This window comes from Poromitra crassiceps (genome assembly GCF_964638095.1).
Source record: "Poromitra crassiceps genome assembly, chromosome: 22".
In the NCBI taxonomy this organism is placed as follows: domain Eukaryota; kingdom Metazoa; phylum Chordata; class Actinopteri; order Beryciformes; family Melamphaidae; genus Poromitra; species Poromitra crassiceps.
Genome location: NC_139647.1, coordinates 1,805,445 through 1,818,500, shown reverse-complemented (window position 1 = coordinate 1,818,500; position 13,056 = coordinate 1,805,445). Strand labels below are relative to the sequence as shown.

General features: G+C 43.7%; 1 protein-coding gene across 1 annotated transcript; it reads right to left on the bottom strand.

The window, feature by feature from the left end:
• Positions 1 to 247: 247 nt before the first annotated feature.
• Positions 248 to 12,688, bottom strand: LOC310796078 (centrosomal protein of 55 kDa-like; the record flags this gene model as incomplete). The annotated part of the gene is made up of 10 exons (XM_083658229.1): positions 248 to 415; positions 591 to 707; positions 3,111 to 3,269; positions 3,380 to 3,614; positions 5,991 to 6,138; positions 6,358 to 6,511; positions 6,823 to 6,870; positions 9,504 to 9,725; positions 11,092 to 11,265; positions 12,623 to 12,688. 10 exons carry the CDS (start codon positions 12,686 to 12,688, stop codon positions 248 to 250), a joined length of 1,491 nt encoding a protein of 496 aa, XP_083514355.1.
• Positions 12,689 to 13,056: the final 368 nt, after the last annotated feature.

The window sequence follows — 13,056 nt, the reverse complement described above, 5'->3', positions numbered from 1 at the left end:
AAAATTAAACCTCCCTATCCCTAGCTACGTTCACATCTCCCCACCCCTTGCCCTCACCACGCCCCTCCCACCACCCACCCCGCAAACCGTGACTCTCTAAGACCGTCCTATCCCTAGCTATGGCCCCTCCCACATCCCACTCTACCCACCCATCAACCCCCAACTCTTAATGCCTCCAGCCACAGCTATTGCCGGCGAGGCATAAAAACAAATTTTTCATAAAGTCTACTCAGGTCTAGACAGTGGTCTAGGGGGGCATCAGTGCTGGGTGCTGGCTGGTGCGATGTAGGGCTCGGCAGCTGGGACACTCCTGATATGTTTCCTCCAGCACGGCGCCAGGGGGGCATGTCACACGGACTCCCACACTGAAAACGGAGGGCTGGCGTCTGTCAGCGCTGCGCTCCTGCCGGTCTCTCTATCATGCATGGAATTAACCATCACATACATTTATATTAGCACAACTAATGGATGGATAACTTTGTTCAGTACCATCTATAATACTGTATGTACCCAGCAAAACCTTAACTCTACCACTGAGAAAGTTGTTTTATAATAATTGTGTCAATGCCCATTGCTCTATCCATACCAACCTGTTTTTCCAGCTTGTCTCTCATTTTGCGTCGCTCCTTGCTAGCTTCTTTCAGCATGTCCTCCAAAAGCAAACAATTTTTCCTCTGGTCTTCAAGGTCTTGAGAAGATATCTGGATCTAGAATTCACAAATGTACCATTACAATTAAGCCTATAATCACATCTATCTTATCTATAAAAGAGGCAATGTGGGCAATCAATCAATCAATTTTTGTCCCACTGAAGATTTCATAGTGACATTGCTGATGATGACATGATGTCATCAGTGATGTCATAAATCACTGATGATGTCATCAGTGATGTCATACGATGTGAAGTTGTGACATCATCAGTGATGTCATTCATCAGTGATGTCTTAAGAGCAGAAAAAAACATGGAATGCACTACCATCAGATCTTAAAATGTATACAGATTGCCAACATTTCAAAATTAAATTGAAGGGTTTCTTAACACGTCCACTGCCGTTGACGAGTTATCTCGGCTTACAGAATCCGACGGTTCACTGCCAAGGACGAGTTATCTCGGCTTAAAAAAAAAAAAAAAAAATTTGACGGTGGGACGTGGATCAACGCTCCCCACGTCTCCTATAAAAATATTGGAGTCAGCGAACGTGTACAACCCATTCCACGGACCCACTAAGTGGCGACAGTGCTCTCCACACTAGGAAACGCAGAGCCAAAACTGTAGGGTAACGCGCGAGGAAACCATTCTCTACTGTAAAATGGATTGGCGAAAACGCTTTCATCGCGCATTATCGCGCTGGGAGCTGGCGGTGGGGGATTCCAAAAATAGACTGGGTGGAAAACACTTTGAAACACGCAGCATAAAGCCTAGAATCGCACAAAGCTTCATCAAAGCTCTCAAACCCAAGAAACAAGTGAGCCCTATCCACACTCGCTGCCAGGGAGGGAGGCTGCTCAAACTCGCAGCAGCAGCAGAACACTCGCTTGTGACAAACGCAGGCTGAAAGCCACCAGACACGCCCACGGAGGGAGGAGTTGGAAGCAGAGGGGGGTTTCCTGCTGTTATGGAGGAAATTACTGTTCAAAACTATTGTTTAGATGTCTGACGTCTTACTGATGCCAAAAATGAATGGTTAAAGTGACTGTTCTATCGAATTTCACAAAAAGCCGTTTATCTCAAAATAAATTTCCAGACGCTGAAACCATGCTGTATTCAACTGCTAATGCTTACATAACTACTAACTCTACAAACTAACTCTTTTAGACAGAGAAAGCACACATTCTATTAGTTCTTTTGAGATATTGTGTGTTCACAAAATCTTAGCAGAAAAGAATCCTCGGGTCTTGAAAGATGAGCCAGAATCCTCAAAAAAACCCTCTGGCAGAACCTACCTACAGTAAAAAAAAAAAAGGCTGGCAGTGAATGTGTTAAAGGATGGTCAATCATGTGCTCATGTGTAGGGTGGGGAGTGTGTGTAGTATAGTTAATGATGAGCTAATTGACCACTGTGTGTGTGTGTGTGTGTGTGTGTGTGTGTGTGTGTGTGTGTGCGTGCGCGTGCGTGTTTGCATGCATGATGGCAGTGTGGACGCTTGTGGGGTGAGTGGTGTGTGCGTGTGTATCTTTGTATACTTATTATTTATACCCATGTGCAATTTACTGTGTATTGGATCTAAATTGAGGACGAAGAAGAAGATTTAGTGGATTGATACAAAGCATTATAGCCACACCTGCTTCTCCAGGCAGGGTTTCCGTTATCCACTAATTGCCAGACTTTTACCCTTACAATTAATCAAAGACCGACAAATTAAAATATGTCGGTCACCAAGTCCGGTGAAAATAATCCTCTCAGCACAACTTGCGTTGTATTAAAATAGGCTCAAATTACATTTCCACACAGCTCCTTCTATTAAATAGCCCAAATTAATATTTGTATGTTTAGGGGTTATAGTGTAGGCCAGTGTTTCCCAACCAGGGGTACGTGTACCCCTAGGGGTACTTGAGCAACTTGCAGGGGGTACACGAAAAGTTTAGGGATTACAATTGATTTCCAAAATGATATTCCATGTCATTTCATAAAGCCATCGACTAGATGGTACGTGTGGACCGCAACTCGTTTTTCCCCCGGCAGGTGTCAATTCCATTTTTCTATTCAATTTGCTTTAGTGCCAAAGCACTGTACACTCCTCTGTGAAGAGGTCACGTTCACGTATGTCAAAACTGCACGCAAGCCACCTGTCAGCTAGCAAACATGGACAAATGGCTCAAACGTCCAGTTGCTGTGGCATTGCCCCCAGAACTATCAAAGACAAACTGCTCAAATGACTGATGAAGAGGAGATGAAACTGCTATAGTGGGTGCATCTCTGAATATATATATTTTTTTTTACCCATGAATAAATAAGCGTAGGCTAAATGTCTTTGTATTAAAAGGGAGTCTTTCCAATTATTTCCATTTAATAATCAGATACTAAAAGTTAGATACTAAAAGTTTAGATACTAAAAGTTTAATACAGTATGAGTTTAAGAAGAAAAGAAATAGGAGAATAGGATTGTACCTGCAGTAGGAGGTGATCTGACCTGCACTTCTCCTCGTCCAGTGTGTCCTTCAGGAACCTGATCTCGGCCTTCAGCCCCCACTCTCGGCGCTCCAGGGCCTTGATCTCAGCCATCAGGCCGCTCTCTCTGTCCCCAGAGACAGCCTCCTGTTGCTTCACCTGTGGGGAGACTCATTCAGTTTTGGGGGTTCTGCAATAAGAAGCAATAGCGGCTTCCTTGTCCTCATTTCCAGCCAGAGAACATGTCAATCACCAACATGATATTGTACCTGCTGTAGGTGGTCAGCCGACCTGCGCTTCTCCTCGTCCAGTCTGCTCTCCAGGGCCTTGATGTCGGCCAGCAGCCCCCTCTCTCGGCACTCCAGGACCTTGATCTCGGCCATCAGCCCCTTCTCTCTATCCCCAGAGACAGCCTCCTGTTCCTGGGCACTCTTCATCCTGCTCAGCCTCTCAGTTTGCAGCTGCTCCTCCAGCGCAGCCACCTCTCTCTGCATTTCCTCACACCTACACATCCATACATCGCTCTGTCATGCAGCTGGACAGCACCATCACCTTCTCAAACTTTCACGAGGACCATATTTGTTACTTTTAAAGTTGAGCTGAACCCAAAAATGACTTATTTTATTTTAGTTCAAATACCTGGGTATGCAGTGCACCTATTTAATAATGTATGCCAAAAAAAAAAAAAAATCTTTAGTTTTTCACACTTTTTCACATCAAAAGTTAATTTTTCAAGATTTCATTCATAACAGTAATCTACAGTTTGCTGACGTCACCTAGTACTATCACATTTCTACCCCATTTCAACCAATCATATCACGACATGCAGCTGTCAATCAAATATTCATTTCAGGATAATTTTCTCTTCCAAATGAAGGAGAAAATGGCACCTAGTGCCTGTCATCTGGCAGAATTTCTAGTCCATAAACTAACTACCGTAAATTCCGGACTATAAGCCGCGGCTTTTTTCCCGTTTTTTGGCCCCTGCGGCTTATATAACGGTGCGTCTTATCTATGGATTTTTTCAGAAAAAAAAAAAAAAAATACAAATAAAATCTCTCTTTTTTAGCACTCTTTCTAACTATAAATCCACTTCTGTTTTAATTTCCTCTCTTGCCCTCTTTTCACCACACCGCGGACACTGTGTGCACTGTAAAAATAAACAACGGTGGTGTTGTGTTATGTTGTTTTGTTGAAATGTTGTAATACGGTAAATGGGAGCTTCCTCAAACAGCCATCTCTTCCCGACAATCCCCTCTGTGCGTGACCACTTACATATGGTAATTACGGTAAGCAAACGGCCACTCGGGCAACAACTCCCTCCCCCGACTACCAGGAGAAAATCACAAACTTCGGCGAATTCACACAAAGGAAGATCAAGGAATATTCACAAGACGAGCAGTAGAAGCAACACTCTCACTTACCATGGGGAAGGTACGCAGAAATTCACACGAGGCAGCTTTCAAGTTGAAAGCAGTCAATCTCGCATTAAAAGAGAGCAGCCGCCGATCAAACAGAGCAGCCGCGCGTAACCTGGGCAAAAGGGACTGTCCGTCCGGGGGAGAACTACTGAACAACTCCCTCCCGACTACCAGGAGAAAATCACAAACTTCGGCGAATTCACACAAAGGAAGATCACGGAATATTATAGGAGTGTGAAAACATCCACAATTACCAACGGGTTCCAAAACGCTGGACTGCTGCGGGATCAAGAGGATGACACCGCGGGGACTGCCCCCTAGTCCGATACCTCACGAGTCCGACACCTCATGGTTTTGGGTTAGGGTCTGGGGGAGGTTAGGTTTAGGCGTGGGGGTGGGAGAGGTTAGGTTTTGGGTTAGGGTCTGGGGGATGTTAGGTTTAGGCGTGGGGGTGGGAGAGGTTAGGTTTTGGGTTAGGGTCTGGGGGAAGTTAGCCTCTTTTTTCGGACTCGTGAGGTGTCGGACTCGTGAGGTATCGGACTCGTGCCATGGCACCTGAAGGAGAGAGGAGAGTGGTTGACGAAGCCACCCTGAACCTGTTCGTTTCCGACACTGAAGATGAGGACTTTGGTGGTTTCAGTACGCAGGAAGAAGAGGAAGACGAGGATTAGTGACTTGACTTCTCTGGTTACAGGTTTGCTGCACATATAGCCTATTGTTGTGTGATTTTGTCTGGGGATTAGTGACCTGACTTTTGTTTTGTTTTGTTGAAATGTTAATAAATGGGAGCTTCCCCAAACAGCGATCTCTTTCCCGACATTCCTCTCTGTGCACGAACCCTTTCATATGGTAATTAAACATCAAAACACCCGCGGCTTATAGTCCGGTGCGGCTTATAGAAGAAAAAAATAGTCAATTTTGGTCCCGCGGCTTATAGACCGGTGCGTCTTATAGTCCGGAATTTACGGTACTAACTTGGCCAATTGTATGGAACATACTAAATAAAGAAAATGGTAATGTCTGAGAATGCAAAGATGTGTAACTGGCTCGTTAAAACTCGCATTCCAGGAATATTGTATTTACAGCAATAGCGATAATGGCGTGCGCCTGAGAGCCTGGTTGTCAGGGGTCGCCCCTCGGAGATTCCAGGCCGGCGGGCAGCACACATGCATCGGATTGTCCGCTCGTTCCACACAGATGTAGCTGGCTGTCTGGTACTCGGCGGATCCCACTCGCGTAGCACGACAACACACTGAATCCCACTCGATTTGGGGGTGGAACACACCAGGATTGGCCAATGCCAAAGCCAGTCCCCAGAATTGTCAAATCAAATCATCGACATGCTACTATGACCCGCCTTCTCAACCTGTCATCTCAGACAAGTTATGTTTTCAGTCTGAAACGGACTCCGACGCATGCGCCACTATGGGTTCAGTCCGACTTTAAGCAGCAGACATACCGGTTTTGTGTTGTTGTTACCGTCCGTTGCATGTCGCTCTGGTCATGGCGGGCTGTGTCGGCCTGCTCTCTCAGCACCTTCAGCTGGTTGTTGGTTTTAAACAGCATGTTCTCATAATGCTCCACCATCTGAATTCTCTTGTCCCTCTCTGTCATGACAGAAACATGGTGGAAAAGATCAAAGATGTTAAATACAGCATGGCATACGTACACATAACGTGGAAATATAAGAAATAATTTGAAATTGATCAGAGGACTACTCTAGAGGGATTTTGATTTATTGGGTGCCTTGTTGTGACAGTTTGTTGTCCCTTGAAGGCAGATGTCCCAGTGGTGAGTGTCCACTGCCCACTGTCCCTGGAGCTCACCATCTGAATGCTCCTCATTGTGCTGCTGCTGTGAGAGGGTCTGATTAGCCTCGTTCAGCTGCTGCTCCAGCCACGAATTTCTGTCCAGAATTGACCTCACATAGGCCTCTCTCTTCTGGTTGTATGCCAGCCAGTGCCTGTTCTTCTCCTCGGCCTCGGGGGAAGTGAATAGGGGAGTGAGAAGCACATCATGGGGAAAGAAGACAGAAAGATAGGCGCACCAGGGGGGGGGGGGGGGGGGGGTGGCTCCACAGCACAGACACTCAGCAAGACACATCCACATTAGGGACACATCTTCACTTTGAGACTAAAGCACAGCCACAAAGCAAGAAGTCAAAAGTAACTAGGGTCATTCAAAATCATCTCATTGAAAGCTTTGATTAGGCAAAGAAGTGTGTCCTGATCATAATGGACCAAAACTAATTGAAGAGAACTTTTCCAGCTCTGTGTAGCAACCATACTTACTTCTTCGAGGTGATGGTTGAAGTCTTTCACTGCATCTGAACGGCAGTCCTATGACACAACAGGAAAATACAGTTCAGCTTTATACAGTATGAATAACCCAGTCCTAAGACACAACAGGAAAATACAGTCCAGCTTTATACAGTATGAATAACCCATGACCCAGATCCCACAATTGCAATCAATTGTCCAAACGAACATACATCATACAGTACATAATAATAATAACTTTTTATGTTTTGCAAATGATTTGGCAGCCAGTGGGCCCCGCCCCACTGGTTGGGAATGGCTGGCCTAGAGCAGTGATTCCCAAAGTGTGGGCTGTCACCCCCTGGTGGGCCATGAAGGTACTGCAGATGGGCTGTGAGGCTTGGGCGGTATCTATTTTATCATACCTTCAAACGTTGGGGGGGGGGGGGAGGTGGGATTGTGTTAAGTGTTTCTTTAGCTCCGCCTTTGACTCTAGGGCTGGGCAAACATTCCAGCCCTCTGTTTGTGCACTTTGTGATGTGCCTCGGTCAGGTATGTGATCAAAAGTATGTTTTTATTTCAAAAGTGAAACAATAAACATTTGCTATTATGCTGGATTATTAATTTGTGCTGCATTTCCCATATGCATTGCACAGTTCACAAGTTCTGTTTATGAAATAAAACATATATATAGGGAAATACTTTATCTTAATCTCGTGTGTTGATCAGAGTTGTGATTAAAGGGTTGGGTGGGCTGTGGGAGATTTTCAGTTTTCAAAATGGGCTGCAGCATGGCTGGTCTAGAGATATGACCTGTGACTGTAATGTCACTGTGATGGCCTTGTCACACAGCGCTCTGTATGAGGAAATGTGCTTTTTAAGGAGAACAATATTCTTCCTCGAAATAGCCTCTCATTGCCAGTTCAAGTGGGTGTAGGAGAAGACCACTTCAAAACAACTGTTGCCACCTAGTGTTGTAAACACTGAAGTTGGTAAGGGAGCTCAATAAAGCATACTCCATACATAACCAGTGAATGAAAAGTTTTTCCATCAGAAACCTGGTTATCTTCCATCAAATTGCTCGAAAAGCACATGGGTGGTTCAATACTATGTTCTTCACAAATAAAATCAATTTGAACTATTGAATTTTGGGTGTTTTATTCAAAATAGTCCAAAATAGTCCTCCGGGTCAAATTAACCCGGTCTGGTTTGATTGTTTATGAAAGCACCATGAAGTACATGTATAAATGTTCACCCAATTCTGTGTTGTACCTTGTTACTGTAGTTTACTGTAGTTTGCCACTGATGTAGCATAGCTGCTAATGATGCCATCAAAATGAAGTCAGTTTTGGAAGTAAAGTTTTGTGACCAGTAAAATCTTAAAATTAGCTACAGTATACCTATTACCTATAAAGCACAGAGAAAGTAATAAAATGCGTGCGTTTTGTTATTTTTTTTTATCTATATATATATATATATATACTGTATATATATATATATATATATATATATATATATATATACCCTTCCGCGGGCAACGCTGCAGACAGAGTAGGAAGGCTGATCCGTGAGCGGCTGCTTCTGGGACGAGGGTCGGGGTCTTAATCGGCCTCGGCTGGGTCTACTGGGCGAGGGTGTATGATGTTTGATAGACCCGAAACACCTTACGACCCCAGTTAACATCACTGATGACGCGTCCCAGCGCATGCTGAAGCATGCTGTATCTTGAACCGTATATATATATAGCTGGAGGCCCAAAAACAGCACTTTTTGGGGCTTTACAATGGGGAATTTGACACTGCACAAAAGAATGTTAACTCTATCAAACTCAATGTTGGTGCTAATCTTTTACATATACCATACTGTGAGAATCCCACAGCAAAAAAAATCACTTTGTGGTTATGTGGTTTTTGAGGACAATACGAGGTTTAAAACTGTAGTTTAGCAAACTAACCTTCCCAATGAAAAGTAGGTAATCTACAGCTTAACTTACTTTTCATAAAGTAGTGCAACTACATCCAAACTAGGTCACGAGAAATGATCACAATCTGAGTCTGGAATCTCAGATTGTTACTCGGAGGTACAACTGAACCAACACTGAGTCAAGTGTAGGTGTGTTTGATTTAGGCACCAGGGCAGGCCAATCCTCACTTAAGGCAGCGCGAGGACGTGTTGTAAGGAGAGGAGAGGGAGCAATTGAGATGGAATCAGGAAAATGGTACATTTCTAGGGAAATTCATAATATTCAATCACAGACATAGGTTGCAAACCACAGGGGATTTTAATCAAAGGTGATTGTCATTAAACGACAAACATACAAAACATTGAGCTGTGGCATTGTGCCATATTGTATGGTAAAAAACAGCAACAACAACATTGTAATTAACTATCTAAAGCCCAGTTTACACCAATGATTCGCAACAAGACTAGTTGAAACTTGCAACTGCGACTTGACAAGCTGAATTGCTGGCGCCGTCAGTTGAGATGAGACGGGCCAGTTTACATCGTTCCAACTTTTCCCTGCGACGCTTTTATCTCGTTGCTAATCTTTGGTGTGAACTGGGCTTAAATGACCTAAAGTAGTTTACTGAAAAAGCTACTGAGAGTTGGATATTGTTAAACTACCACCCAACTACTGCAAATTGGAGTTAAACTAGTAATTGAACTCCCCAACACTGACAATAACCCACATAAGAATTGAACCCTATTAATACCTGCTGCCCTGCAGCTCTGCTCTCCGCATCCCGACAGCGAGCTGTGAGGGGTGTCAACTTGTTGTAGAGTTCTTCTATCTCAGTCTGGAGGAAGTGGAGATGTTCCTTGAGCTGCTCCTCCTGCTCCCCTCCTTCCATAATCAGCTGCATCCACAGAGAAGTTATCTCCTCATCTTTGGTTATCAGTTGGCGAAGATTCTCCTGTTTTATTGTTTCAATTTTCTGCCAGCAAACACAGAGAAAATAGTGGTTTCACAAAAAGCCCGGCTCTGATCAAACAAACCTTGTTATAGCACTGTGTCACTCTGTGACAGATAATAATGTTATTAGGTGGAGGCTAGTTGACGTATGCTGGGTGAAGAACAGAGTAACAGCACACATTAAAGCAAAAAAACAAGAAAATGGGCAGGACCCGACTCCATATCATCCTGGGCCCTGAAGCACTGTGCTGACCAGCTGGCCCCAGTGTTCACTCACTGACATATTTAACATCTCACTGGAGACCTGCCACGTACCAGCTTGCTTCAAAACATCAACCATAATCCCCCTCCGGAAGAAGACCTGTGGTCTCTGTGGTCATGAAGTCCTTTGAGCGCATTGTCCTGTCCTACCTTAGCTTAAATCCATCACAGACCCACTCCTGGACCCCCTGCAATTCGCATACAGAGTCAACAGGTCTGTAGATGATGCCATAAACATGGGCCTCCCACTACATCCTCACACACCTGCACAATGCAGGAACCTATGTCAGGGTCCTGTTCGTGGACTTTAGCTCGGCCTTTGACACGATCATCCCAGCCCTCTTACAGGACAACTTCTCGCAGCTGGGTGTGCCCGACTCCATTTGCAGAGGGACCACAGACTTCCTGACTGACAGGACGCAGCATGTGAGGCTGGGCAAACATACTACTGAGCTCCTGAGGTTCACGGATGATACCACCCTCATTGGGCTCATCACAGACGGAGACGAGTCCCAATACAGGCAGGAGCCTCACCTACAAGGCCCGAAAACCCCTTCCACCAAGGACCCACAAACCCCACTACCTCCTCCTGAACTCAGCTGATCCCCCCCCCCCCCCCCACACTGACTCATATCTAATCTAATGCCTGTTTAACTTGGACTGTAAATTCATGTAAATTCACTGTTTATTTAACACCTATTTAACTGTTACTCAGACTGTAAATTCAATGTAAACTCATATTTAACTCTGACTGTAAATTCACTGCCTATTTAACTCAGACTGTACATTTCATGTAAATTCAATGCAAGTTCATATTTAATATCCACTGAACAGTCCTCCACTCATGTACATATTGTATATATATTTGATTTGATTGCACTTGCAACGTTGTGATTGTCTTTAGCTAGCTTTCCTACTTCTTTATCTCTGTATATTGATCTGACCGCTACGCTGCACACAGACACTAAGACAAATTATTATAAATTACTATTATAGACTATTACTACTACTATTATACTACTACTATTATAAACTATTATAAATTACAAATATTGACATATTTGTCCTCATTATGCAACTGTGGCAATAAAAGTGATTCTGATTATATCACTGATGCCTAAGCGTACCTCTAGTAGCATCGTTTCACGCGCCTTTGCTCCTCTCTGATGAGACAACTCCTCCATCGTTTTCTTCAGGCACTCATTCTTGTTACTCTGACTGATATGTGTGTCAGATTGTTTGGCACAGCTCAGCCTGGAGAAAATATTTTCATTTTTGTTGGCTGATGCCATCACCGTTACCTGTATGATGAAACCACAAGAGACACAACACAAATAGAGTACATTTTAAATGTACATCAGACTATATTTAGAGATGTGTTGTGTTTAAAATTATACATAAATTGTCCAAAACATTTATTGTATTTGTACTATGTGTATGTCATTCACTTTAAATGAATGTTGGATGGGCATGGGCCATAATATATTTTGAATATAGCCTACTTGCAGTGTTCGGAAAATAATGTATCAGTACAAGTGTATATATTTCACAATGAATGTCATCTACTCATCTATGTTCATCTGTTTGTTGTAGGTCATATTTCTACATTTTTTGGGCGAATTTTTGTAAAAAGGGTTAGGGTTATTTTGGAAACTACTGGAAACACAAGCCTAAACCTATTATGAGCAGGCTTTTCATGTTCTTTCCCATTTGATTTAATGTTAAACATAATTGTAACATAATTTGACTTAGTGCAACTGCAAGTTATGCAGCAAACACACAGTCACATCAATAGTAGAAGACAAGCAATACAGGAAAAACAATCACAAATTATAAAGTGCAAAATAGGACCCTGCCCGTTAAGCAGTGTGTGTGTGTGTGTGTGTGTGTGTGTGTGTGTGTGTGTGTGTGTGTGTGTATATACACAGTATATATATTTTTGTTGTTGCATGTTTTTAGCGGGGGGTTCCTATCTGCAGGAAACCCCAGGGGAGCACCTGCAAACTCCACACTTTTTGAAGACCCCACCTGGGAGACACCGTCAGCGCCCACAGCGTCCCAGGCGGGAATCACACCCAGGACCTTTTTGCTGTGAGGGGACAGTGCTACCAGTGTGCCACCATGCCCCTTTACTAACTTAACTCAGTTGTCTATCAAGCTCCATACAACATGTCAGTTTAACATTAGCAGACTGATGTTGTTGGTATCTGTTGATGCAGGTGGTCTTCTTCTTCTTCCTTTGCATGGCGGTTGGCAAACAGCTTTTTGTGCATTACCGCCACCTTCTGAATTTGAGCAGTTTCAACGTGTCAACTAGTATTTACAGTGTAAAAATAAAGAAATGCTGGATTTAACCAACCACTTATCTAATGTAATTCACACCCATTTCCCATTCTGCTGTAATTTTCCCAGATGTTTGAGAGAGCCTAAAAGCTTCTCTCAACAGCTTCTGCATATCATCTCCAGAAACCCCAACACCCCAGAAATCTCCTCGCTGCATCCACATTATGTGCATTTTTTCAGACCTCTTTTCCACTCCAACAATACAGTTAATTATCCTAGCCAAAAATGACAAAAACTTCACTTGATCTTTACAGAAACACAACTCAAGCTTCCTGGCTGATTTGACCTCTTTAGTTTCCTTTATCACCTCCTCACGCCTAAGCCTCCTCCTAGATCTCTCCCTGCCTCCTCTTTGGACAGTTGCCCTCCCATGCGCTTCATGATTCCCTTTGCAAAGAACACACTCTAGCTCCTTCCTAGCCCCTTTCAGAGCTCATACTAGTCCGCATATGATTTCCGGTAGATGATGAAATCATATGCGGACTATTAGTTCTGAAAGGGGCTAGCAGCTCGTTCCCACACATTTACCACATCGAACAAACTCGCTTCTACACACATTAAATGGCTATGGCCAAACTTCCAACCATTTTTACACATGACACATGACAGAGTCTCATACTTTTCCTCAACTATTTGATCAACCCTTTTCATTCCGAAGCTATCTACGACTCCTTTACATGCAATACATCTCCTTGCATCTACTCTACGGGAGACACCATCCACCACCACACCCTTTATTGGTGCTTTCG